Source organism: Thunnus albacares, chromosome 10 (assembly GCF_914725855.1).
Source record: "Thunnus albacares chromosome 10, fThuAlb1.1, whole genome shotgun sequence".
Lineage (NCBI taxonomy): Eukaryota > Metazoa > Chordata > Actinopteri > Scombriformes > Scombridae > Thunnus > Thunnus albacares.
In genome coordinates this window covers 30,302,849-30,330,171 of record NC_058115.1, presented here as the reverse complement: position 1 = coordinate 30,330,171, position 27,323 = coordinate 30,302,849, and the positions used below count along the sequence as shown (strand labels likewise).

Here is a 27,323-nt window from a genome sequence, read left to right as displayed (position 1 = left end):
TTTATACAAATTTATGTCAGTCTTTGTGTGCATGCTTGTATCTTCGAGTGAAAGTGTATATGTGTTTATTTAGTGTGTTTGTGTGTGTTTGTGTGTGCGTGCATTCCATCGTCAGCCATCTCCGATAGCCCTTCGTGCATTTTGCTGCTGTTTGGCGTGCAGTGAACCTTCGAGAAGCTGCTCCGAAGAGGCTTTTTTTTTTTTTTTTACAGTTAAACCAAATGACTGTGGAGTGTTTTTCATTTTCAGTGGCCACGCATGCTGGCTTTTATTGCTGCGGGTGGCTATTGGCAAGAGATATACAAGGATGTATTATTGTGTGTTGACGGTAAAAGATCTGTATGGAGAATCCATTATTGTAGCCATTTTACTTGGAAATGACAATTCACAAGAGAACTGAAGGATTCTTCTCACTTAGTGACGTAAGTACGTACTGAGAGAGACACTTGAATCCACTTTTAGTAAAAGGAGAAAGTGAAGGGCACATGGAGACAAGATCTTTTCACAACACTAGATACAAAGATGCTTCATGTCTTCTCAATAGATCTCTGCACGCAATGTAGCTCAACTTTAGCATCCAAGGTCATTACAGTGCAAATGTGGGAGTTGTAGCAGCTCTAAAGCTAAAGATCAGTGATGTTAAGTTAAACAATTCTTTTCAGGACGGTCACGATTCATGATTTTGAATCTATTTTGTGAAAAATAGCTGACACACTGATGAGTCTGCACATGTTTCAGTACAGAGCCTTCATCAGACATCGTTGTTGTTTCCCCAATCACACGCCAAAAGCTAAAATATACCTTAAAGGATGGATTCACAATTGTTCAAGTCTGTCCTAAAAAAACAGTCAGGAGCACAAACAAACACTGCTTTTCATGCTGTAGTCATTCCTCCTGTTCATACTGACCATTAAGAGATCCCTTAATAATGCATTTTTAATGTAAGTAATTGGGGACAAAATCCATAGTCCTCTTATGCAAAAAGGTATTCAAAAGTTTATTTGATCATAATATGTCAATTCCAGTCAATATCTTTCAAAGTTACAGTCTTTTTAGTCCCAGATTCCTTCTTTTTGTTATTATAATTCCACATATTGAACAGGAAAACACTCTTCATCAAGATGCGAAGAGGGATTTCTTTTTTTTCTAAAAAGTCTGTAACTTTGGAAGATATTTGAATAACTTTTTTAAGATTTTTTTTTTTTTGGGAATTCCTGCTTTTATTTGTCAGTGGAGAAAGACAGGAAACACAGGGAGAGAGAGAGATGAGGGTATGACATGCAACAAGGTTCCTGTGGCTAGGAGTCAAACCATAGACGTTGCAGTTAAGTGTTGTTTTTTTTAACTTATTTGACTTTTGAATACATTTTTGCTCAAAACGATGACTGATCATTTACATGGTAAGTGGATTACGAAGGAATACGCAAGAGACAAATGTATACTGAGCAACTAGAGAGCTGTCCTCAATCAGTAACCACATTAAACTGGTCAGGAAGGATTTTCACTTCCTAATTGAATTGACTCGCTGTGTGGGCTGCTGTCTCGCTAAGCTCACCATCTCTGTCTGCACTACTCCGTCTCTCTTTTCTGTTTGTTCTTCTGTCTCTAGCTCTCTCTCTCTCTCTCCCTTTCTCAAAGACGCACGTCTGTCAGCTCTGCCAAGATGAAAGACGGCAATTACCATAAACAGTATGGATGCATCTGGTTCATATCTGCATATACACACACAATATAAATTCAGCATAAACAATCCATTTGCGGTTCACAGCTGCTGCATGCGTCTGTGAAGACATATTAGTTAAGTTGGCGTCCATCATTTTATACCAAACATGCAGCCATTTATTTTTCACACACAATTATATCATATGTCAATAATGTTTAGGTGTATTCACATCTAAACAAATTGTTTTAAAGTGAATTTCTTACATTGTTGATTCTGAGTATCTGCAGGTTTCACAAAGACATCCTTCAAGGCCCAGTGTGCAGGATTTGCAACCAACTGTCATTACTTATTAGATGTGATAAAAGACCAAACATATCTAGTATATTGCATTTGCCCTGTTCCATATGTTCATAGGTATAAACCTGTTGTGAACGTATTGAAGCAAGTACTATATGTAGTACAACATAAGTAAAACAAAACACTACATAAGTTTGAAAATGTAAAAGGACAATGGATGTTCCTGTTCTTAAAAATGCCCTCCAGACATATTTTAAGACATAAAAATACTCTGCTTGGAATAATAATGTGGCTGAAATGTGGCATCTTCTCTTTCTCCCTCATTAAAAATTCCAAAATTTATAAATATGCAAATATATTTCATTTCAGAAGTTTAACTGCCGAACACAAGGTGTCTCCTACGTCACTGTGAAGTCTGTTCTCAGTGTTTGAGCACTGGAGTTTCCACATCACACTTGTGTAAATTTCCTGTTGGAAAAGGATTAGCTTCTATGCTAGTTTTGATATCACAAATCATGCATGAAAGGTACGCCGCCCCTTAAACTCAGGTTTCTGATGAGCAAAGATAAACTTTCCTCCTTCAGCAGCTGAAAGTGAAAACAGCCTTTAAGTATCAAACTCTGCACATACATCATTCTGCACAGTGAAGCTCAAACAGCCAACTGTAGGAACAAAAGGAAAAACATATTTTTGAGTGGAGGGGGATGTTAAGTAATGTGTATGAGCATGAGCGTTTTAATTTGTGATGGATAGGACGGTTTTTATATCTTTCCCAACTTACCATTATTTATGGTTGCGTTTTACTTACTTTAACATTTAACATCTGTAAAATTTGTATCAAAAACACACATGTAAAAGTGAGTAATGAATATCAGTGATCAAAACGGGCAACTTGACCAACTTTTGGGAACTGGTGTATCATTTGACCTTTGCGGCAGCTTGATAAAGATTCTACATCAAAACTTAACATTTTCTTTTTTGCTATCTTAAATAAGTTTCCCTTTCCATAGATCCTTTGAAGAAATATGTCTTTTGATTGCCCAGCACTCAAAGTAAAGGCGTTTTAGTAATTTTATCCATGTCTTTATCTGTAATTGATCTAAAGCTATAGGTTAGAAGAAATTGAGTCACCACTAGAAATCTCAAAGCAGACATTTGATTGGTTGCAAGTTTGACAAACTTTGTGAATGCTAAGTCTGTTTTACTGTGTTTGTGCACAAATAAGTTATGAGTAGTGTCATTTTATAACTTTAAATTGTATAAGAAAGTGTTCATGCCCTTTTAAAACAACATCTCTCTGATATTTTTAAGCCTGATGATGATGAGCACAATAATTGGTGCGTCACTGTGAACACCTACACTCTGACAACTTACATTGGTGTTGCGAGATACTTTTTCTCACATTATTGAGATATTTTTGTTTCTCCTGGCAACACCTGCTAACATCAGTAACAGTGTCAATGGTTGTGAGTTTGAAAGGTCGACTGCGACGTGTTTAAAGTTAGAAATCATTTGAACTTTTCATCAAGGCGCCTCGGTGGAAAAATTGAGCGGCGCATGTTGCTACGGGTAACGCGGCAGCCAAGGTGGGCGGCACCACTCTGTGATTAGAAATAAAACAGCTGGCATGAAGCAATTTCACCCCAGGTCATGTGTAGGCACTGTTATATATATGACGTTAACTTTGTGAAGGTTTTTGTGCTGCACGATGAGAGATGGAAAGAAGAGAAAGAGGATCTGTTTGTTTCCTTCCTTTTTCTGTCCTTCTAAAGCACATAAACACACACACACACACACACACACACACTCCCTCTCCTGGCTTTTGCTGTTATACAAACTTGTACAGAAACCCAACACATGAATCAGCACACACACACACACACACACACACACACACACTTATTCTGTCTCTCTGAGGTTTCATTCATGATTACTTCTCATCTGTTGATTGAGGTCTGTTTATTTTCTTCTGCCTGAGCATCATATAAATATGAAGATATTTCCCCTCATCTCACGGGACTCGTTGCTGCAGAAGTGCAATTTTTCCTCCCTTCCAGGTAGAAAATTTCTCAGTAGGAAATTTTCCATTCTGTTCCCGCTCCTCGCTGCCACAACGTCTCATGCAGAGATCTGAAGTGGATGAAATATGTAGAGAAGAAAGAAAAGAACTGTGAGGAGATGTGGATTGTGAGGGTTTTTGTTTTACGTCCACTGCTGCAGATGGTTCAACAATGAGACAGAGACACATTGACCTGTATGATTGTTTCAAAAACATTTGAGCGTTTTGTGGTCTGCCATCTCCATTGTTATGTTTAGGTAACTAAAACACCTTGGTTGAGGTTAGGAAAAGGTTAACTTCATTATTAAGGGTTAGGATTAGGGTTAGGGGGTTAGGGTTAGAGGGTTGGGGTTAGGGTTAGGGGGTTAGGGTTAGGATTAGGGTTAGGATTAGGGTCAGGGTTAGGGTTAGGGGATTAGGATTAGGGGGTTGGGGTTAGGGTTAGGGGGTTAGGGTTAGGGTTAAAGTTAGGGTTAGGATTAGGGTCAGGATTAGGGTTAAGGTTAGGGTTAGGGGTTAAGGTTAGGATTAGGGTTAGGATTAGGTTCAGGGTTAGGGGGTTAGGGTTAGGATTAGGGTTAGGGGGTTAGGGTTAAGGTTAGGATTAGGGTTAGGATTAGGTTAGGGGGTTAGGGTTAGGGGGTTAGGGTTAAGGTTAGGATTAGGGTTAGGGGGTTAGGGTTAAGGTTAGGATTAGGGTTAGGTTAGGGGGTTAGGATTAGGGTTGGGGGTTAGGGTTAGCTGTTGTACGCCGAGCTATCAGATTCTGACTCCTTTCTCAGAGGTTTTGTGGCAGTATAAAAACCTCAGATTACTTCCTTTGTAATTATTGGCACACCTGGGGTTAGGGTTAGGGGGTTAGATTTAGAATTAGGGTTAAGGTTAGGGTTAGGATTAGGGTTAGGATTAGGTTTAGGGTTAGGGAGTTAGGATTAGGTTAGGGTGTTAGGGTTAGGATTAGGGGGTTAGGGTTAAGGTTAGGGTTAGGGTTAGGATTAGGTTAGGGGGTTAGGGTTAGGGGGTTAGGGTTAAGGTTAGGGTTAGGATTAGGGTTAGGATTAGGTTAGGGAGTTAGGGTTAGGATTGGGGGGTTAGGGTTAAGGTTAGGGTTAGGATTAGGATTAGGGTTAGGGGGTTAGGGTTAGCTGTTGTACGCCGAGCTATCAGCTTCAGACTCCTTTCTCAGAGATTTTGTGGCAGTATAAAAACCTCAGATTACTTCCTTCTTTGTAATTATTGGCACACCTGGGGTTAGGGTTAGGGGGTTAGATTTAGGATTAGGGTTAAGGTTAGGGTTAGGATTAGGTTTAGGGTTAGGGAGTTAGGGTTAGGGTTAAAGTTAGGGTTAGGGTTAGGATTAGGGTTAAGGTTAGGATTAGGGTTAGGGGGTTAGGGTTAAGGTTAGGGTTAGGATTAGGGTTAGGGTTAGGATTAGGTTAGGGGGTTAGGGTTAGGATTAGGTTAGGGGGTTAGGGTTAGGGGGTTAGGGTTAGCTGTGGTACGCCGAGCTATCAGCTTCAGACTCTTTTCTCAGAGGTTTTGTAGCAGCATAAAAACCTCAGATTACTTCCTTCTTTGTAATTATTGGCACACCTGGGATTAGGGTTAGGGGGTTAGATTTAGGATTAGGGTTAGGGGATTAAGGTTAGGATTAGGGTTAGGATTAGGTTTAGGGTTAGGGGGTTAGGATTAGGGTTAGGGTTGAAGTTAGGGTTAGGATTAGGGTTAAGGTTAGGATTAGGGTTAGGGTTACGGGGTTAAGGTTAGGATTAGGGTTAGGATTAGGGTTAGGATTAGGATTAGGGTTGGGGTTAGGATTAGGTTAGGGGGTTAGGGTTAGGGTTAGGGTTAAGGCTAGGGTTAGGGTTAGGGGGTTAGGGTTAGGATTAGGGTTAGGATTAGGTTAGGGGGTTAGGGTTAGCTGTTGTATGCCGAGCTATTAGCTTCAGACTCCTTTCTCAGAGGTTTTGTGGCAGTATAAGAACCTCAGATTACTTCTTTCTTTGTAATTATTGGCACACCTGCAAGCCACTAGTCACTGGTAAGGAAATGTAAAAATGTTTGAAAAAATGACCTTTTATGTCTTTTTTTATGTCTCTGTCTTGTAAATCTCATGAATTTACAAAGAGATTTGAAGAAAATTTGAACAGTTTGGGTCAGATTCAGGATTATGTAGCATTCATGTGCTGACAGATCAGCATCACATCCACATCTTGTTCTCTCACAAAATAATAACAATGAACATAAAACTTTACAAGAGCTACAGACTTTTATTTTACTCATTTGTTTGTTTTCATTTCATTTTGTTTTCATTTTTACTCTTTACATCTTTTACATTTACTCTGCACATATGTGCATTACAATATTCATTATACAATATTATTTACAGATCAATTAACTTTGTTTAGAAACTAGAACCACAATTCACAAAAACATCAGAAATGTTGTTTGACAATACAAAACCCAACTCAAGGTCCACTTACTACCATACAGCTTTCATCAGCAAATGAAGTTTGTCATGGAAATGATCAGCAGATAAACAGAATCAAACATTGATTTCCATGACAACTGAGCAAAATCCATGATGAGGACCATATAATATGATCAAAAGCTATGGAAAATTATTATTCAGAGATGTAATATATACGATATAACAGAAAAATTACATTATTACATACTGATGTTGCTGTTGTATTATATGCATATTATTTTACAGATTGTATTCTTTGCTAATCACCTTAACAATCATTAGTAATCATTATTAAGTAATCATTAGAGTGATATCTTGACCAAACCGGTCGACTGACTGATCGCCCAACAGACTGACCAACTGGTTGAATGAAACCACTAACAAGTCAACGAGTTAAGGATCAGATTAAACTCCCAGTAAACTGTTTGTGGTTTCATTCAGTCAGCAGAGACAGTGTGTTGTAGATCACACAGCGTTGTAGGTCAGCCAGATAATCATGGTTTCAGTCCCTGTAAAGGCTTATTTCACAAGCACAGAAGAGTCCACATACGTAAAACTCCATATGAACAAATACAGTTACAATATAATCCTCCTGTGCACATGGCATCAGCTGGGCTCTTATCTTCCCACACAGAACATGACAGCCCACTCCTCCGTATTTATGATAAAACCTTGGCACAGCCTGTAAATATATCCATATGGTAGATTTGGCTTTCCTCAATTGGCACTTCTGTTGTCAATTCTCACAATGACCACGTTTACATGCACAAAATATTCTGTTTTTTGCTCTTATTCCAAAAAAGGCAATATTCCTACTAAGCTGTTTACATGGCTAATGAAAATGAGTATTCCACTAATATTCCCGTTTACATTCAGAGGGTTTTCAGGGTTTCCCTCTGCTTCAGTGAGAACGGGAATCACAAGATCTCGAAAGGTATATAGTTATAGGCACATCCGGTACCTAAGTTGTCCCATGATGTTTAGTACACTGCTGAGTGTTTTTGGTGCATCACACGGTCAGTCAGGATAATAACCAATCCCTTCTATTTCCGTCATGGAGCATATGTCATTTTGCCTGCACAGAGGTAAACAGGCAAGAGGGCTGTGTGTTGCAAACTGTGTTAAAAAGCCCAATTAAAATGCATATTCTGAATGCGCTGCATACATGTCTAAAGAATGCTCCTAAAACCAGAATAATACCTCCATATCCCTCATGTCTTAATCGGAAAATGCTACATTTGAAATAAGGCGTAATTCAGAATATCCAAACAGAATATACTGTTTACATGACCTGTATCAAATTCAGAATATTGTCATATAATAATAACAGTAGTGGAATATTAGTGTGCATGTAAACGTACCCAATGACAATCATTGACCTAATGTTTCTGTTGGTGTACAGACTCACACAGGATGAATCTTAAACTAAATACAATTTTGCTGATATTTTTGTGTTTTTAGAAAACAATAATTTAGGATAAATGAGGCCTTATTAATTAAAGTAGAATATAGTTCATTTAATACTTATTTAAGTGTTTCATTAGGCTTTTAATGTGCCAGCTGAGTATATTTGGTGTATATTTTTTGGTTTGTTTACATTTATATGAGTGTTTTAAATCCCACTGATGAAGCTCTTTTGGGATTTTATATGTGACTGACTGTGGATGTTTAAACTTTCATGAGGCAGATATGTGTTTTATAAGGTTGTTGTGCAGTAGGATATTGGTGGGTATACAGATCAGAGCTGCTGATTAAAAAGTCTGAATAATCACGCAAGGGATGGCTGAAGTAAATGTTGCCATTTTTTAAAGCTAATTAATTTATTCATATGCAACAGCGGTGTACACTGCAGTGAGCATTTCACCTCTTTTAGCTCATCGTTTTGGTTTCATGGTCGCGACTTACCATTTTAGTTGAGTCACAGCGCTTTCATCAACATGGTTTCCTGGTTTGAGCAAACAAAGCTCTGATAAACACTCTGTACACTACCTGCCCAGCACCGAACAATTGACATACAAAGTTAGAGACTCGTCGGTGAACACAGTGGAACATTTAACTGCTAAATAGCTAGATATTTCCCTCAAGAGTTGGTGGAAACCGCAACGAGAGTGATTATAGGACTACAGTTCATCAGTTGGCCAGACACACAACTCCAAATGAATGAAAATGTTGCTCTGTCAGTGTCAGTGTCAGTGTTGTGTTTAAAACTTCTAACCCTAAATGGCCAAAAAAATCTGTCTAAATAAACATTAAAGTTTTGCCAATAAGCCTGAGTGGAGAGATAATGAACATGAGTTGCTACGTTCGAGCAAGGCGAAGCTGACAGGACCAAACTCTGACATAAATGTTCAATTAGTCTTCTGTTGGCAACATTAGGAACACCAGCTGCCTCCGTGTGTCTATGTGAGTGATAGTTTTGCCTATTTTTAATGCTTGTTTCTGCCTGATGAGTTTCAGCATGTTTTACTTGTGGAATCGTCTGTCTATGTGTGCATATGAAAGCCTATGATATGCTTTCATGTCAACTCGGTAGGACTCCTCTCCTGGCAACGTGTGTCATCAGAGGACAGCACTGCCAAAGGGCATCTGTAATTATTAAAATCATCCTGTAATGTGTCTGTTCTAATGTTTGACAGAGGGATGGATGAAACAACAAACAGTGGTTTAAAACCCAGAGGACCATGGTAAACATCCAATATTTATAATAACATGTCAAAACAAGTGTTTACAGTAAAATTACATTGAATCCTCATCCTGATACTGAGAGGCTTTTTCATAAAATACCCAGTGCATTTTAAGATTGTGCAGATATACTGATGGTCGAGTTTGTCCCCAGTCATGCAGAAAGAAGACAAACATTGGTTTTAAAATCATAGGGCCTCTGATATGATGTTTTCCAGATACTGACATACAATTCTCTGGTACATTTTTTCAAAGCAAATGTGTTAGATTAGTTGTTTTATCTGATCAGATTTTATGCATTATTTGTTTGTAGTGTAGTGTATATGCATTTAAATGCATGGTACATTTTGAAGTTTCAGTGGTTAACACCTAAAAATCTCATGATCCTGTAGGACCAAGACAAACTACTGAATACATACTAAATGCTGAAATAGAGAAGTCCATCAGTCAATATTATGCTTTTGCAATCTGGTTTAGCTTAACAAGCTGCTTGTCTAATCCAGGGAGCATCTTGCATCTTTGCTTTCCATTTGTTGCACTAAATGGTTTAATCCATGACGAGAGTGTTCCTGACTGAACTACAGTTGTCAAATGAACATAGTGGAATGAAAAGTACAATATTATCTCTGAAGTTTGGTGGGGTAGAAGTATACACTGGCACAAAATGTAAATACTCGAGCATGAGTACCTCAAAATTGTACTTATATATGTACTTATCAAGTACAATACTTGGGCTTTACTTGCTTTGTAAGTTTAAAGTTTAAACGTACTTACTTACTTCCACTTCTACAAATGACCATGATGTCCATTCTGTTCTTGAAGGACCAGTGTGTAAGATTTAGTGGCATCTAACGTTGAGGTTGCAGATTGCAACAAACTGAATACCCTGAACCCTAACACGAAAGGCCTTCTCTAAAGCCAGTGTTTGGTTTGTCCGTTCTGGGCTACTGTAGAAATATGGCAGTGCAACATGGCGGGCTCTGTGGAAGGGGATCCGCTCCTTATGTAGATATAAAAGGCTTATTCTAAGGTAACGAAAACACAATTATTCTTAGTTTCAGGTGATTATACAGTAATGAAAACATACTTGTGAATATTATATTCCATTTCCATCAGTAGATCCCCCTAAATCTTACACACTGATCCTTTAATGTAACAGCAAGTGAAAATATCAGAGCAGCTTCTGGCCCTGCCTGAACTTTTGGCCTGGATAGCTCATCTTGCAAACTGGAGTTGTGCTGATGCCTCCGGCCTGATGCTTGTAGTCTGTGCAACCTTCTTGTGGGTGGTTTAGCTAATAGAGTGTCAGTGTGAATGTTCTCCCACCAGATAAATACAAGAAAACCTCCTTTCGTCAGTGTAGGAGGATCTCATTTGCCCAGACAACCAAACCGACTGGTTAGCCAACAAGAAATAATGGACATCAAATGCAGTGATGTGAAAAAACAATGGTTTCATTCCAAAAAAGTACATATCCATTTTGGGGAACATACCTAATCCCTCAACAATCGCTGTCCAAGGTGAGCAAGGCAATGAACCAAGAAATTCTGGGAGCTGCTCAGCAGTCGAAAAAGCCAAAAAAGACACAGTTTGTAAAGGGCAGCTGGCTGGTGTAAATGTTTATAACTGTGTGAATGCAAAGCAAAGAGTTCTGTTGACGAATATCAAATGTGGTCAGTTGACCTGTCAACAAACACAAAAAAAATTACTAGATAGCACAGAATTATGATACGGTAAAAGAGATGCAAAACTCCACCTGCATGCTGTAAAGAAGGAAAGTGTCAATACTCAATGTACCCTTGCCCTCTCTCTCTCTCTCATACACACACACACACACAAACAGTGGGGATTTCTCCTCATTCCAGTCATGTAAGCAATTAGTTGAGGAATGGTGCGTTGAAGGTATCAGTCATCCAGAAATAATCAAACCTCTGATCTACTGAAAGCTAGCAGTACACTGATCCCATTCCTAAAAACAACCCCCCCCACCACACACACACACACACACACACACACACATACAAACCATGGCCTGTTTACCTTGAAGCTTAGGCTACTCTGCATGTGTATTTTTAGAGCAGAGGAAGAATCTCACTTAACGATTCAGTTCCCATGTTTATGTGCTGACGAGCCTACATGCTGTACAGTATGTACACACATACAACTCTCACATACGCGTGCATGTGTGTTGTGTTGACTTCCCCACAGGCCCGCCTGCCTGCCTGAGTATTTCACCCTCATGCCTCAGTGGCTATGTCCAGGCTGAAGCCTGTTTTAATGTTCTGAGACAAACAGTGCAGCAGGTTCATTGTTTTCAGCCTCAGTGCTGGGTTAGCTCGCAGCTGCAGGTCAGCTCAGTACGCCCATACAGCCTCTCTGAGAGTACACTGTCAACATAAAGTGTTCAGCACAGTTTACAGAAAAAGCCTCTTCAGGCTGTTAGCTGACACACTGCAACAAAAAAAAACTTTGAGTGCAGTTCCAAGATTGAAGGGGAAAATATGCAATTTGGAGAAAAATTGCAATGATAATCTGATATAAATTTTCTTTTTCAAAATTACAACAGAGGATATCCTCTGTCCTTGATACAGTAAGAGACGGGGGTCATTCACAAAAACTGAACCTCTTATAATCAGGGTCATCTAATATTCGGGCCAGCTCATTAGATTTCTTCTCTGTCCCATTACTCGATCTGTGAAAAGCATAAGGATCAACATCCCCAGTATTTAATACTCAAAAGACAGATTTATAATGTTTTTTAAAGAAAATAGAGAGTTGAAAGCTAAAGACAAAATAAGTCAATCACTGAAGAAGGACACATTTATGTGTACTGGAGATAAGAACAGAGTGCCACCAGTCCTTACATATAAAAACATTTTCTTCCTTTGTGCCCAAATTGTTGACTGCGTGGAGTCACAGTTTTTAGTTAAATTTAATTTAATTTCTGATGAAACTGTGTCTGTTTTGACGAAACTTTTTCATTGAGATAGCCCAGGTTCATCACCCTTGCTGCGCTCAGAATTGCTCAGCCGAGGACTCGTCAGATTGAACTCCACATAGTTTAAAACCTCTTATCAAGGAAGAAGAAAAGAAAGGAAAAAACATAACATAACAGGCCGAATCAAAAGCGTCCGTCTTAATACCTCTGCGCTCTAAAGCAGTGCCCTGGTACAAACCCTGCCAGGGTAATGACGGACACCCTCACTCCCCCCATCTCTGTCTCTGAAACTAAGCTTGAAATTGCAGATGGTATCACTGTGACAGTAAAGGGAAGGAAGTTTTTGTTTGCAACGAGTGACGCTTTGCACAGCGTGCTCCTCTGTGCCATCTAATCCCACACAGCTCAGCGGGATAGCTGACTGTCATTAGATCCTAACAAGAGAGGTTGACGGGGAAGATGTGGAAGACTGTGGTGTTTTATATTCTGATCAGCAGAGCAGCTGATGTTGGGATATGCAAGTCAGGCTCTCAGAAGTTGTCCTCTCAGCAGGATATTATTCTCTGAACTGCTCCAAATTCTTACCTGGCATTTATGTTTCTAGTGCACTGCAGGACAAGATGAGCTACTTTTAAAGTCTCTATCCAGGGAAACTTGACCAAACGAAAAAACTTTTTTCATCCTTGCTTTTTTGATCTTCTTCCAAATTCACATTGTTAAATTTAAAGCTGAACTAGAAGTTCATACAAAAGTTTGATGTCGCTTCAGCCCTGAATCTCCAGAGCTGCTCCACATGCAGTAGCAGTGCACGGTGGTGTCATTGTCTAAATGGCGGTGCTTATAAAAGTTAGCTAGTGAGCTAACTGTGAGCAAGCTATATTATGTTTCTTGTTTACTTTCAGTCCTATAAGTCCATCTCAAGGGCAGAACCTTTATGTCACAAAAAGTCAGTAGTTGATTTTGACGTATCAAACTCTATCAAGCTCTTAAAGTTGTTGTGAAGGCTAGCCTAACACAGTTTAAGGATGTCAAGAAGTACACGTACCATGTGAAAACAAGGAATCTCCCACCAAGCAGGTAAAAACCACTCAGGTAGTAATTTGCTTGCTAGGGGCTTGGCTCGTTCACCATGGTGCTCGCTACAGTAGCAAGTCATCCTGTCTGCACTGTAGATCAAAAGAAACCAGATGACTTCAAACTGGATGTATGAATTTTTGACCACTAGAGTCCTGGAAAATTTCAAAAACAAGCAGATAGACACTAGTCTTGATGTACTATCACCTCACAAAATTGATATGGCAACCATGTTCGCAAGCAAATATAGCCTAAATACACAGAGCAACATTATCATCCCACTGGAGTCATGTTTGTGTCCACCTGATGAATAAAAGTCTAATATTCACTGTACTTTTACTTCTGATTTGAGTTCTGCCAGCTCCTGAGAAAAAAAATATCTGGCTCTTTAGCTGCTGGATGTTCCACCTTCTTCACCAGTTAGTTGCTAACTTTGTCTGTCTGCTACTTAATGTTGGGCAGGTGGTGCACAGCAGGTTTGTCAGAGTTTGTTTGCAGCTGCCTGCTGCTGTTGAAATGAGGTTGATGATTGATGGTAATATCAAAAAATGAAGCTGAAAGAGGGTTAAAAGCTCCTTAGAGTCGCAGAGCCGCTGATAATTCTCTGTGAGAGACTCCATTTCTTGTTATAACTACTAATTTGGTTCAATATTAACACTATAAGATATATTTATTCACAATAAATAATGCAAAAAGTTAGAAATTTTAGCTTGGAGGGTGGAGTTGGCTTCTAATTCAGCTTTCTTACCCACTGTTTCCGACTGCTGTGGGGTTTTGACGGTGCTAGCTTTCAGTCACAAGCCTTCTTCAGTAACATTTGTGTAAAGTTTTGAGGAAAGTTACAAAACTTTTCATTGTGTAGTAGCTCAGCCCAGTTTCTCATCAAACCCCCACCTCCATCCCTCAGACCATATATGAAATTTTCATGGTGCTCCATCACTGTGGAAACAACACGGTGCAGATGTGCAGCCGCATTCCTTCATCATTTCACTTCTCTTCTTCTTCTGTTTGCTTGGTGCAGAGCGGCTAATAATCTCTCGGCTCTCCTTAATGCTTTCTGATGTGTCTTCAGACCAGCCTCATCCAGCAGGAGAGGAAGAAAAGTAGCCAGTAAGATTTAATCCCATGAAAGGCCAACTTTCTGATTCCTTCTGTAGACCTGGTGTCAGCAATGTCGCTTTTGCACTGACCAACAGTAAACTTTTATTTGATCTTTTTGAACTTTTGGACTCTGGAGTCCCAGCCAGCATTTTATCCTCATATAGTCATTATGTTTTGGATCTTCTGCCTGAGTTATTGCCACCATATCTTTTTATTTTTATTTTTTATTTTATCTTGGACAGGGGTGCAGATTGATGTCTAGTCATATAAACTCTTGCAGGTCACAAGATTGTGAACACTAAATGTTCCTGACCTGATTTTGTATTAAATCATTTCCTTTTAGACCTTTCTCAGTTTCTCTTTCCAACCACCCTGTAACAAAAAACCCTTACTCAGTGTTACTGTAATTGAGGTGATGACACTTACTGTAATTCAATTTACCTCAGGAAAACAGTGACTCAAGATGCTTTTGCTTACTGTACCTGTGCACATTTCTGGGTATACGAGTTGAAAACAAATCGTCCTTCAAGTTCAGAGGAGTGCATTCTTTGAGGGTTTTATGTATAATACATATATATTTTTCAAAAGTCTTTGAAAGTCATCTTGCTCTTTTTTCTTGCTTAGCTACAAGCAAACTTCCTTCATGAGTGTAAACTGTGACTATATTTTGAATAAAAGTCTCCCTTTTATTGTAGTTAGCTCAAAACTGCATAATCTCCTTTCTATTCAAATTCAGCTCTATTATACTCATCTCATCTTTATCGTCCTTCCTCCTCTCCTCCACCCCCCTCTTATCCTGACCTCTTCTGTCCTTCTCTTCCCCCCCTCCTTCCTCTCTTTTCATCAGCATCACAGTGGGTTGTGAGCTCTAATTTCTCAGTTGGTTGCTTGTGCATCTAGACATGCAGACCACTTGTTGTCTTGGTAGGTGGCCGGCGGGACAGAAACAGACCCCTGACACGGAGTACAGGAAAAGAAAGGAAAGGCTCCCTGATTGTGATGATCAATTATTGTATTTCAGACAGTGTGGGATCATCAGAAGAAGTGGAGACAGTGAGAGAGGCAGAGTACGTGATTAGAGGAAGTGGAGAGAGGGTGAGAGACTTAGAGTGGTCATCAAGACGGAGAGTTGGGGGCTGTTGGCAGTCCATAGCTTTTAGAAGTGGAAGATTGGATCACTTGTGGAGAACTGCATGAGAAAAGGATGCAATCACACTTTCAGCAACCCCTGCAGACATTAATTTCTGCTGTCAGTCCTGCAAATGGAAAATAGAAGAATTTGTTTAAGTGACAAATATTGCTCTGTTGTGCTTTTGCAAATTTGCAAGTCATCATTTACATTTTCAGGCTGCAAATCAGCACAGATAGCCGTCAGAAAATGTGTCATCTTCTGTCACACTAAATGGAGGAGCCGTTGATTCCAGAGGTTTACCATCAACCCATCCCAGGCCTACAAAATATGTGAGATACTCTAAGCAGCCGGGCTTGCAGTCAGTTGTAACACTGTAACAATAATATTTCCCTCAAAGACAGGGATACAAGGAAAGTCAAAAGCGATTCATTCCAAACCTATGTGCATAGATGCAAATCTTCTATAACAGCCTCCAGTCTTCTGGTTTCAGGCTTTCCACCCAGTTTTGGAAACCTGACTGCAGCCACAAGGGTATTAGTGACATTAACCAATGATTTTGGGTGATAAGGCCAAATGTGCTGGATAGAGTTGAGGTCAGGGTTCTGTGCAGGCCACAAGTTCTTCCACACCAAACTGGGAAAACCATTTTTTTATGGATCTGGCTTGTGCACAGGGAAAAGACTTTCCTCTAACTGTTGCAACACAGTTGGATGCCCTCTATTGTCAAAAATATCACTATAAGATTTCCCTTCATTGGACCTAATGAGATCAAACCATGTAAAAATCTTGTAAATCTCAGTGATTTGCATCATTGCCAACAGTGGCCAAATGCAACCAGAGACTAAAGTGATATCAAAGTGCTACCTCAAGATAAATGGTATAGTACAATCTCTGAGAAATGACAAATTTCCATCATCTTGTAGTATAAATCATCATGTCACCGACCACATACACTTAAACTAATCCAATGACTACTTAGGTGCTCAAGGGCACCTAAGCAATCATTGGATTAGTTTAGAAAAGATCCCAGTGTTCAGAAAATGATGAATAAAGGTAAAACTTTACATTATTTTAAGACTGTAAAAGTCCACAGTCATGCTGTGTTCAGGGATTGTGTAACTGCCAACAATAACAACCAACAACTGCCATCGTATGATTAGGTTGTGTATTCAGAGGATGATTTATTAAATCATGAAAACAGCCAAGTTTATGATTTTTGCTTTTAATGAGTTAAATACATGTTTTGGAGAGAAGGATGAAACGTTCATTTTTACAACACTCTTTACTTTTATTTAAATATTGATTAAAAAGCCCAGAAACACACACATCAAAGAAGTAAAGTTGTTTGTCTGCATAGGTTGAGAAAAGAAGAAAAGACTATGAGCTAAAAATAAAAGTTCAACAAGTACAGACATACTTAAAGGTTTACTTATCACCAAGACTAGTTTTAGTGATGTCTTAACTTTTTAAAATTACCCTTACTTTGCTTCTGTGGTTTAGAAATTGACCGTGGTGCCTTTAAAACTTTTTTTTGAATTTCTTTGGATGAAGTTAAAAATGCCTGATGGTCAGAGTAAAAACAAGGCTGTGACCCTTGAGAATGTGAAAACTGTTCTCTTTCACATTTTGGAAATGAAAATATGTCTCTTTAATCTTTTTTATTTCTATTCACCCTTTGAAGTGCTGACTTTCCTCGGAGCGTTTTCATCTAGACACACAGGAGGACGGTGTAAATCTCTTCTAGCAGTGTTCTCCTTCCACTGTACTGACCTTTGTAGATGGTTTATAAGAAGACTGTGTTGTTTGTTCTCAATGAAATTCCCCTCATACAGTCACCAAATAAAGCGAGGACAAGAAATCAAAGAAATTGAACTTCAGGCAAACATTAACTGTTATTTATCAGCTTTGCAAGTGTGGGATACAATGTTTGCTCTCTGCCAATAAGATTTGAAGGTGCATCTTCAAATGTCATTTGGACTTACACCATATATCTCTCTCCTTTCCAACTCCTCACAGGGACATCAGTGGTCAGGGTCAGTTATACAGCACATTCACAGTCCTGCTAAAAGGCGCTTCATCATGGGAATGTTCGCCACATTGCTGCCCAAAATATGAAGAAATGTTTAGTCTGTGTGTAATCCGGGCCTTCTGTCTATCCCTCTGGCCTCATTAAACAAATCTCCATCCTGTCTCCCGTTATGCCAGTTGGCCTGTTGGCTCAGCTGTGTACAAACAAAACCACGAATAAATACAGGATGGATCCAGCCACATGTCCTGCTCCAAATTTTCATTTCATCCAAGAAAAAAAAAAACCTTCACATGAACACGCTAACAGTCTTTCTTAGAGTTATGTACATGTATAAAAATACATACAATATCTCTGGGTATGTCAACATTGCTAGTGAGGCTTTTGCTTTTATGTGCATGAGTTTGGTCTTTAATGAGACTTAAGAAATGTAGTTTTCTCCACTCATATATATCATTATGTATGGAAATCAGAACTATAAACTTCCACCTGACTTTTACCTGGTATATTTTATACAGTATGTTAGTGTAGTTCATGGGAAATGAAGTTGATAATGTAGATCTATGTATCAGACTTTTTTATGGATATTATGATTTCTTCATTTTGAAAAAAAATTATTAGTTTCATTGTTGTTAAAATTGATATTTTTAGTGCAATTGTTAAAATAGCAATTTAATGGTAATAAAAAAGTAAAAATGTATAATTTGTTGGTCCAAACCACATCCGCCCCTGCTAAAGCTGGTGATAATACAATAATAATATAAACTTATATGAAACTGTTCCAGAGTCAAGTGCTACAAATTATACACAAAAGCAGTATTTTATTGTAGAAAACAAGGCTAATTCATTTTTTACATTATATCTTACATTATATCATACTGTTGCAGTCCAGTGAAAACCTTGTCAACTGTCCAAAATATCAACTTTTCATGAAATAAGGAAAACAGCCTTAAGATTCATGACAGTACACAATTTATACAATTCAGTTTTAGGTAGCAGAGTTGTCTGAAGCCATGAAAGAGCATATGAAAACCTAATAATCACACAATGACAATATGCTGAATGTAACATAAAAGTTGTTGATGCTTTTGATGGAGTTGCTGTGATGTGTTTTTCCATATTTAAGAGTTTCCTTGTTTTTGCCAGGCCCCCCCTGCCATTTGGTGTGCTGTCACATCACTCCACAGATGGCAGCATCATCTATTCTCTACATCATTTCAATCTTGTGATGCATGAAGCACTTGAGCATGAATGTTTGGTGTTCAAACCATCAAAATTAATGCAGCAAAGTACTAAATGACCATAATTTACTGCTTACATGACGCAGTGCATCTGAATGTTTAGCCAAATGGATGTTAATCATATGAGGTTTAATAAATGAAAGATCAACAATGCGTCAAAAATAGCTACCCCCAGCAGGCCCCCAGTTCAATCCAAAACGTTTGTTTACACCAAAGAGCAAAGCAGCAGCTGTGGCGTCACTCTCACAGATCCTCAGTCAAGCCAGCTGAGGCTTTAACGCCACAATGTGGCAGCAATTTTGGGTTCCGCTCTGGCAAGAAATTGTAGCCTGTTTCCTTTTGCAAAGCCCTAAATGTTCCAGGCTGTCTGGAAGGTATATTTCATGGCCAGTTTGGCAGCAGGAAGTGTCTTTGGTCAGAGTGTTTGTGTAAACAGCTCGTAATGGTTTTAGCCCGCGGTGAGACCTCTGTAGTGTACGTACACACAAATGTGTCTACCCAAATTGTACATAATCATTTACTTTTATGTAATCCCATAAGCACGTGCGAATAAATAAATATCTGTATACTTGCATGTGTACCACAGACAATCATCCCTCTCATTCAAATGCAGTGAAGCCTATAGACGACACAATTATGGCTGCCAAATGGGTTTCTCTTATAGTTGATTTTAACAAATGTGCTTCCTGCTCTTGAGAAGAGCTGCACTGGCTGTTGTTGTGCACTAATGTCACATTCATCCTTGGTGCCACTACTGTAAATGCTTGTTTTGTCAGATTAGAATGGCTTGCTTGAACAAATTAGCATATTTTATATTTTAAATTAACATATGGTAGCAAAGAATGGTGCTTATTAACATAGTGTTCATTCGAGTTATTTGCAGTAGATTTTTCTGTCAACATGGAATTGCCTTTTTGGATGAATTAGTTTAGCATGAAAAAATTAACTTATGTTATAACCAATTATGTTTCTCCATGTTAACCTTGACTCTTTCAATCAACACATCGACAAGCAAGTGCCTTATTGGTTATTCGGTCATATAAAGCACTTCCTGTTGTGTACTGGAATCAACTTAAATGTCTTCCATTGCATCAGTCAATTTTCTGATGCTTATCTCAGAGTTGTCAGGGGCTGGAGGGAGTAGTGTTGTACTGGTGAAGGAGGAGTGCAAGGGAGCAGCACCCTCTTCTTATTAAAGGGGACATATCGTGCTTTTTGTGATTTTCTGTTATTTTTATACAGTTATGATTTTGTACATTTATGTTAAACATAGTCAAACATCTAAAACTTGAGGTGAATGTATGTAGAAATGTTCCATATAAGACAGGAGCCAGAGCTGTAGTCTCCTCGTGATGACGTCAGATTGTTCGTTCATGCCCACAAATCAAAATTATTTTCCTATTATTCTCAAATACATCACTCCAAACCTTCAGCTAAATTACTAAAACATACAACAACCATAAAATGAAAACATAAATTTGCTCCTTTGGACATTTATCATGTATGACAGAATTCAAAACAGGGTCAGAATGGGAAACGTGTGTATTTCTATTCAGCGTTTATTTTTTAAAATTTTGAACACATTAAGTAATTGTGATGCATGAAACACTGAAGCAGAGTTTATTAAAAGCCTTTCAGATGTTCAGGTTACCGTCTCTGCCTCCTCTGTCTGGTTTTTACTATCACTTGTTCCAGTCCCACTAACGTCTCGTAAAGAAGTCAAACTGCGGTCGGCTTTAACAACTTCTCTTGATCATCCTCCTGTAACCCAGACTGCATGATGACTTTTACAGTAACCAGGGATCAGACAATGTTAAGAAGTGACTCACTTTCCATCAGAAGCATGTTATGCGGCTTTAACTAAGTGAATTATCTCTTTACAAAGGGCTCTCGAGTCTAAACTGTTTGGCAGGAGGAAGGCGACAGGTTGGATGATTGATTGTAATGTTGGTAATCTTGGATTGTTATTTTTATTATTCTACTGTTGTATTCAACTTTACTTCAGTCTGTGTTCAAGTGGTAAACGGTTGCTTCAGCACATGTGGTTTGGAGGATCACTGGCTTTTTGAAATACAGATGAAGATATTACACAAGTTTGACTTTTCTGTTGAGCTTTGTTACATCCCTGAACCAAAGTAGGACATCGGATGCGTTTGCTGCCGTCAGATTTTCTGCCACCAAAGTTTGATGTTGTGAAGTTTTCTCTCTTTATCACCGTCGATCTCTGGAGCAAATTTCCTGGGATGGAATGGCTTTAACCCTTTACCCCTTTAAGAAAACAAGATAGACAGTCAATAATCCTACAAGGTGATACTAATAATATTAGCAATAACGTTTAGTCTTTATATATGTTATCAATACAGCTTTAATTCTGTCATCCTGTTTGTCTGTGCTGTATTTCTGTAATTTTGTTATCTGGTCTATTCTGTACACACAACATCTACAGCATGTCCCTCCTCTGCTGCTCTTCCTGAGGTTTCTTCCATTTTTTTCATCTTCAAAGTTTTTTTGAAGATGGGTCTCAGGATAAAGGATAGAGGATAGATTGTAAAGCCCCCTGAGATTGAAATGTATAAAAAAAATTCATATCGGAAAGCGAGTCATAGGGAGTTTGTAGAAAGTTGTGCTGTCGGCCCAACACACAGATGAGCAAGTCTGATCTGCTTCTAGAAAGAGCAACTGTAGATTATATGGCTTTTGTTTTGTTTTGGTATGACTATTATTATTCATCTTTAAGATTAATATTCTTATGTTATGCAAAACATTTATCATGTCCTTAAAATATGTGTAATTTCTTCTACTTTACTCTAAAGGGGAAAAATGAATGCAGGTTGTTAAAAGTGTACTTTTACTGCAGTTTAACATCTTTGTCATTTAGCAGAGATTTACATTCACCATATATGGACATCTCCTTTGGTAGAGGCTCACAATTTAAAAAAAGGTGTAGTCAGTTGAAAAATGTGGGTAATCCTCAAAAGAAAAAGAGAAGCAGAACAATCTTTGCTTTTTTTCTTAGGGGATCATTAATATAATTAATACAGTAAAATATGTCGTTATTTAATTAAATTAACCTTTTTCATTTTCTATAGCTTTTGCCTTTTCTGTCAGTTATTTTATTTTTTATAAGATCAGTTCATTTCATGTCTTTCCGTGACTTAATTATGGTGAGTTTTCCTTTGTTATCTTTCTTCCTTTTTGGTGGTGACGGGGTCATTTCAGTAGTTATCTTTAATTGTTGTCAGAGCAAAGCAACAAGTGTTATCTTCTTTAATTATTCCTTAAAATAATAAGACACTGCGTGATAATACTTTGAATAGTTTGATAGTTTGAAGTTTGCTACAAGATGAGAGAGATTTCCACAATAGGTGTTAAGGGCTCTTGAAGGTGGTTGATATCTTTCAAATCTCTCTTTTCACCACAGTATCTTGTTATTTTATCTTTTCATCGTGTGTTTCTGTCGGATCGAATGATCCAGTCAATTATTTTGTGTTTTGTTGGTTGGTTGTCAGTAGGTAAAGGTCATAAATTACATAATGCCACTTTAAGTCTTTGATATTTATTCTCTCCCTGCCCCTCCCTCTCTGTTTTCTCTCAGGTATTCTGTCCTTCACAACGGGAACCACATGGAGCAGAAAAAAAGTCCGGAGAAAAAGTCTCTACACATCAACACAGAGTCCAACGAGTCCTGCTTGTGACCAACGACGACTCCGCCGTCACATCTCCAACAACTTCGGTTCTCCCACCGTCACCACAGGAGCCGATGAAAACACATCACAGCCTTCACTCGCCCGGAGCTGAAATCCAGCACAGATGATACGAATGCTCCAAACCGGAGCCTTGATGGGACTTAAGGGGGATCCAGACGAGGAATGTGACTTTGCCAGATGTGCATCTGGTTTCAAAGCTCAGCCAAAACTCGATCTGTAGTCTTAAAAGGCGGCACGGACCTGGTGGACTGAAGCAAAACCAGTTCTCTCTCTGTCTCTCTCTCTGATGCTGGTTCTCTTCTGCTAGTTCTCCTGCTTGCTTGTCCACAGAGACTGAGCTGGCCCAGTCGAACTGAACCAGAATGCGACTGCGATCCCATCTGCACGTGGGATGTTGAGGCCTGCAGTCACTCTTTGTGAAGTCCAGGTTGGCTTGTGGAGAACCAGCAGCTTCGGTGGAGCATGCAGGAGATTTTCAAAACACGAGATGTGATTAATGACTGCGTTGGGGAGTCATAGAAGCAAATTATGTTGCCAAAGCTATTTGATATTCCAAACAATGGACCTATCCCTGATTATTATATGATGCTCCCTGTTATTTTCCAGTGCAAAATCATACAGATGACGATAGATTCGAGAAGGTTGCTGTTGTATAACAAGTGTAATAATTTCGTAAAAATGAGCTTTTAAAACAAGTGTTATTTATGAAAAGAGGAAGAGTTTAGAAAAGTATTCCTTTTGCTAAACATCAAGTGCGTTTGCCTTGACACAAAACCGAAGAACCTGTTTGTGTCCCAGGTCGAAGCCTCTCAGCTTTGCTAAATCCTCACTAAGCTGAAAGGAAAAATGTGGTTGCAAGGCTGCGTTCAATCCTTGACCTAAACTGTCGAAGTGCATTATTATAGAGGCTGCTAGCTCACACTCCGTGTTCATGATGATGTTGGAGCAATACGTGCATGGTTATGGTGTGTGTGCGTGTGTCTGTATGTGTGTTTCCAGTGTGATCCCGTTTCATACGACCGTGCTTCTCAATGTGTGTGTGTGTGTGTGTGTGTGTGTGTACATGCCCTCATGTGTGATGTCAGTATATATGAAACGCTCTTTCTCATCATCCCGAGCTGTTTTGTTCCCACTCCATCTCGACATTCCATATGTTCCTTCTGCCTCTGCTTGCTTCGGAGGCCATGTCAAAGAATGTGCCAGAAATGTTTCCACATGTTTATTTTCATGGAAACAAAGAACACTAAAGCCAGCTGTTTACCTGTACACATAATATAACCTTGTGCTTTTTTAAAAAAAACAAAAATACAGTTCCTTTCCTGTGATGTTCCCCAGCAATCGATCCTCTCTCTGTGTCCTCCAGTACTTGTGGCTTAACAACTTTATTCAAAAGGTCTCTTACTGGCCCCCCAAAGGCTGCATTTTGCTACTTACTCACTATGATTACTTGCTACGCTCCACATAGTATTAATTAAAGTTCCTGCCACTTGAATACATGAAAAACATTGTAGGGAAACGTCCACATTAAGTCAATCACATGATACTCTACAAATTGAACGATGTAGCTCTGTCCAAAGGTAAAAAAACAAAAAAAACAATCCAAATACAGTTCCATAAACTTTAATGTCACTAATTAACACATTAAATCTCTTTTGTTTAATCTGTACAAAAATGAAGGTGTAAATACAACAAGCTACAGTTTTATGGAGGTTTATGTGTTAGACTTCTAGACAAGATCTTTTTTTTAACCTTTGGACAGAGCTGCTTCTCTCTTTTTCCAGTCTTTATTCTAAGCTGAACTAATCATCTTACGGATGACAGTGGTATCCATCTTCTCATCTAACTCTCATCTAGGAAGCAAATAAGCATATTTCCCAAAATGTCAAAGTATTCCTTTAACATATTTCTTGCCTGCTCGCAGACTTGCTGTTCTTCTTTTGCCTTTTTTACCAAGAGGAACTGCTCAGAGTGGCTTTGCTCTCTTTTCAGATGTTAAAGTTGAAAAGGGTTGGTCGAGACTTTTACTCTTTTATTCCTGCATCTTGTAGCACTGAAGAAAGAATTGCTGGACTTTTAATGCAGGTTAACAGCAAGAAAAATGGATGAAGATGCTTTTACAGTGCTTACCTCTGTATAAAGTAAAATTGCAGGAAAAATGACAGATAATGGAAGATTTATAATGGAAAACCAAGTATCTTCTACCCTTAATATGTTTTATATTAATAATGGATCAAATGACTTTATAATGTGAAGGGGTCAGTTGCAGTGATGAACTCAGAGAGAATTATCAAAAACTCTGCAGCTCTATAAAGCTTTGTAGCCTTTTTTCTTTTGGTTTTACATCACATTTATGATGTGATACATCACATTTCATAATCTGAGTGTTCACAAGCAGCAACCAACTGTAAGCTACCTGCCCGGCACCCAACAGCATACAGTAAAAATAGAGACTAGCTGGTGAAGAAAGTGGAACCTCTATCAGCTAAAGAGACAGATATTTTTCTCAGAAGTTGATGTAGACCAAACCAGAGCTGAAAGGAGAGCGAATATTGGACTGAGATTTATTAAGTGGACACAAACACGACTCCAAATTAATGTTGGTGAGTGTCGGCTGGACGTGTGAACAGGTAACTGACTTCACAGACGTGTGACTTGCTAACATGTTTAATTTATTGCAAAGATGTAAAACAGCTGATTTTAAAAAGCTCTCTTTTAAAAACCAACTCAAAAATGCATAGTTTTTAAACCCATTCAAGGCAGTTTTTCTTAGTTCATGAAAGGTTAAAGTTTTGGAAAGGTACTTTTTTCACAAGATGGCAAAAAAAACAGTACAGGAATGACCTTGTTTTTATATGAACAAACAGAGCCCTCTCAAATCAGATAATCAGATGAAAACACTGAACACTGGTGCACTGGCACAAAGAAAAGCCAAAAAGCTCTTGACTGGAGACACTGGGCAGGAGAGGTAATCACAAACCCTCATAGAGACGAGCCCATTGACCCACTTTAGGATTAAGAAGTCGCGGCTCAGATGAAATATCCAATCTAGGCCGAAACTTCAGAAAAGGACTCTTATGTTACTCCAGATACATACATCAGAAACACACTTCAACTAGCTTCAATTCTTTAATAAAACATAAGAAAAGTTTATTTGTAGACAAAGAAATCCCCTCATTTTAAGCCATAGACTAAAAAGAGAGGACTTTATAAGAGCAGGGGCCAATAATAATGATATTTCAGTGTCATAGAACCACCGCATTTACCCCATACAATCAATATTTCCAGTATTTGATTTATCTGATTTATTTGTGAAGGAGCATACAATATTAAATATGAATGTTGAGAGTTAATCTACAGCTCATTTTAACCTGTTGGCAACTGTCTGCCATGCTGAAATGTATTTGAGCTAGACATGAATACCCATAACTTTTAAAATAATACTCGACTGAAGATCTATTTTTGAGCATCAAACACTCACCATATAGGTTTGAACAGCCACAGTGGTCAGCTAGAAATGATGAGAGCTATAATGGATTGAAATAGTGATTCACGGTGAACTTAAAGTATCTAAATGTCTGCAGAAATGCTGCAGCATAATCCGGTTTTCAGCTGTCCATCTGTGTGCTCAGTATGTTCCAAACACTTATCATTTGCAAGAAAATGACAGTTTATGGAGGAGCCTTGGGTTATCAAGGATGGGTATATTTAGCCATATTTTGCAACTGGAACATACCTAACATACGAATGAGCAACAGAAAAGTGGAATATGCTGCTGGAGTGGTTTGAAAAGTTTTTGATCCTATTTGCTGCTCTGGAAAGTGGTCATCATTGAAATCCAGACTACCGCCTTTCTGAAAGGGGTAGACCTGCTTTTACAGCCACTTTTCAAACCTATGAGAGGTATGTTTGATACTCAAAAATATCACTTTAAAGCCCATGAGGATTCTCTGTCTTGCTCAATGTCACTTCAGCACAGTGGTTGCCGTACTTGTGGCTTGACACTGGACCTGTAAAACTGAAGACAAATAACCTAATAGGTATCTGGTGTAGTGGACAGAGCTCTAATAACCCAACATCCCAACAGGTTTGAATCTATAAAGGAGGAGAGTCGAAACAAATTGACACAAATAAACCATCTGGTGTTCACAACAGCTGACAAAAACACAATAGGGAATAGCTGCTTATAAGCCCACACTGTGGAAAGTCCTCAGTATTGTGGTGTAAAACTCATTTTCCAAGCATGAAAAACTGTTGGCTCTCAGATGTCAAAATCTTTCCCCTTCTACCCATAATCCCTTGTGCTTTCATGTGTTTTCCCATAGTTGGTTCAGATTATGTTCTTACTTGAAACATGCTGCACCTCAGTGTCAGTGGAGACAGTTGTTTTGTTTTGGGGTTTTTTAACTTTTTAAGCAACAACTTCTTAGCCATTTTAAAATTCTCAGTGTGACAAGAACAGGTTGGTAAAAGGCCATGACTGCATCAGTTGAGACAACGAGAGGAGTTAGTATCTCAAATTACAACTGGTAAAAAGAAGTAATTCATGCAAAATATAAAGTTCTTATACAGATTCAGTCATTTCAAGTACAAATCCAAAACAGCTTTGTCATGCTAAATCTTGCCTGATGCTGATGCTTGTCTGAATATTTCCTCTTCTAATTGATGAACAATTAACTGTTTTTGTCTTTTATGATTTTTTTTTCTTGCAAAAACAGATTCTTTCAAACTGTGATCTCTTCCATAATTGAAGCACAAGCACTTTTTTTTGTGATTTAAGGATCGGTGTCGTGCCTCTTAGCCTGATACTTTTTATGAAGTTATCATGGCATATAGAATAATTCCTAAAGATATTGATCATTTACCTTTGAAAAACAACCTGTGGATGTTTCTTTAGCTGTATTTCAATTTTATTTATTGTCAACAATCCAATCTA

The 27,323-nt window shown here is 38.6% G+C and overlaps 1 protein-coding gene and 1 long non-coding RNA gene across 2 annotated transcripts in view; one reads left to right on the top strand and one right to left on the bottom strand.

Moving 5' to 3' along the window:
• Positions 1 to 23,906, top strand: part of htr4 (5-hydroxytryptamine receptor 4) — a 174,156-nt gene extending 150,250 nt beyond the window's left edge. Inside the window, exon 7 of the mRNA XM_044362808.1 lies at positions 22,279 to 23,906. Within this exon, the coding sequence (XP_044218743.1) occupies positions 22,279 to 22,378 (100 nt within the window). The 3' untranslated portion in view covers positions 22,379 to 23,906. The remainder of the gene's footprint in view (positions 1 to 22,278) is intronic.
• Positions 611 to 24,414, bottom strand: LOC122989802. The gene is made up of 3 exons (XR_006405164.1): positions 24,021 to 24,414; positions 8,474 to 8,478; positions 611 to 623 (listed from the first exon to the last, which is right to left on the bottom strand). It is a non-coding gene; the product is annotated as an uncharacterized LOC122989802 (long non-coding RNA).
• Positions 24,415 to 27,323: the final 2,909 nt, after the last annotated feature.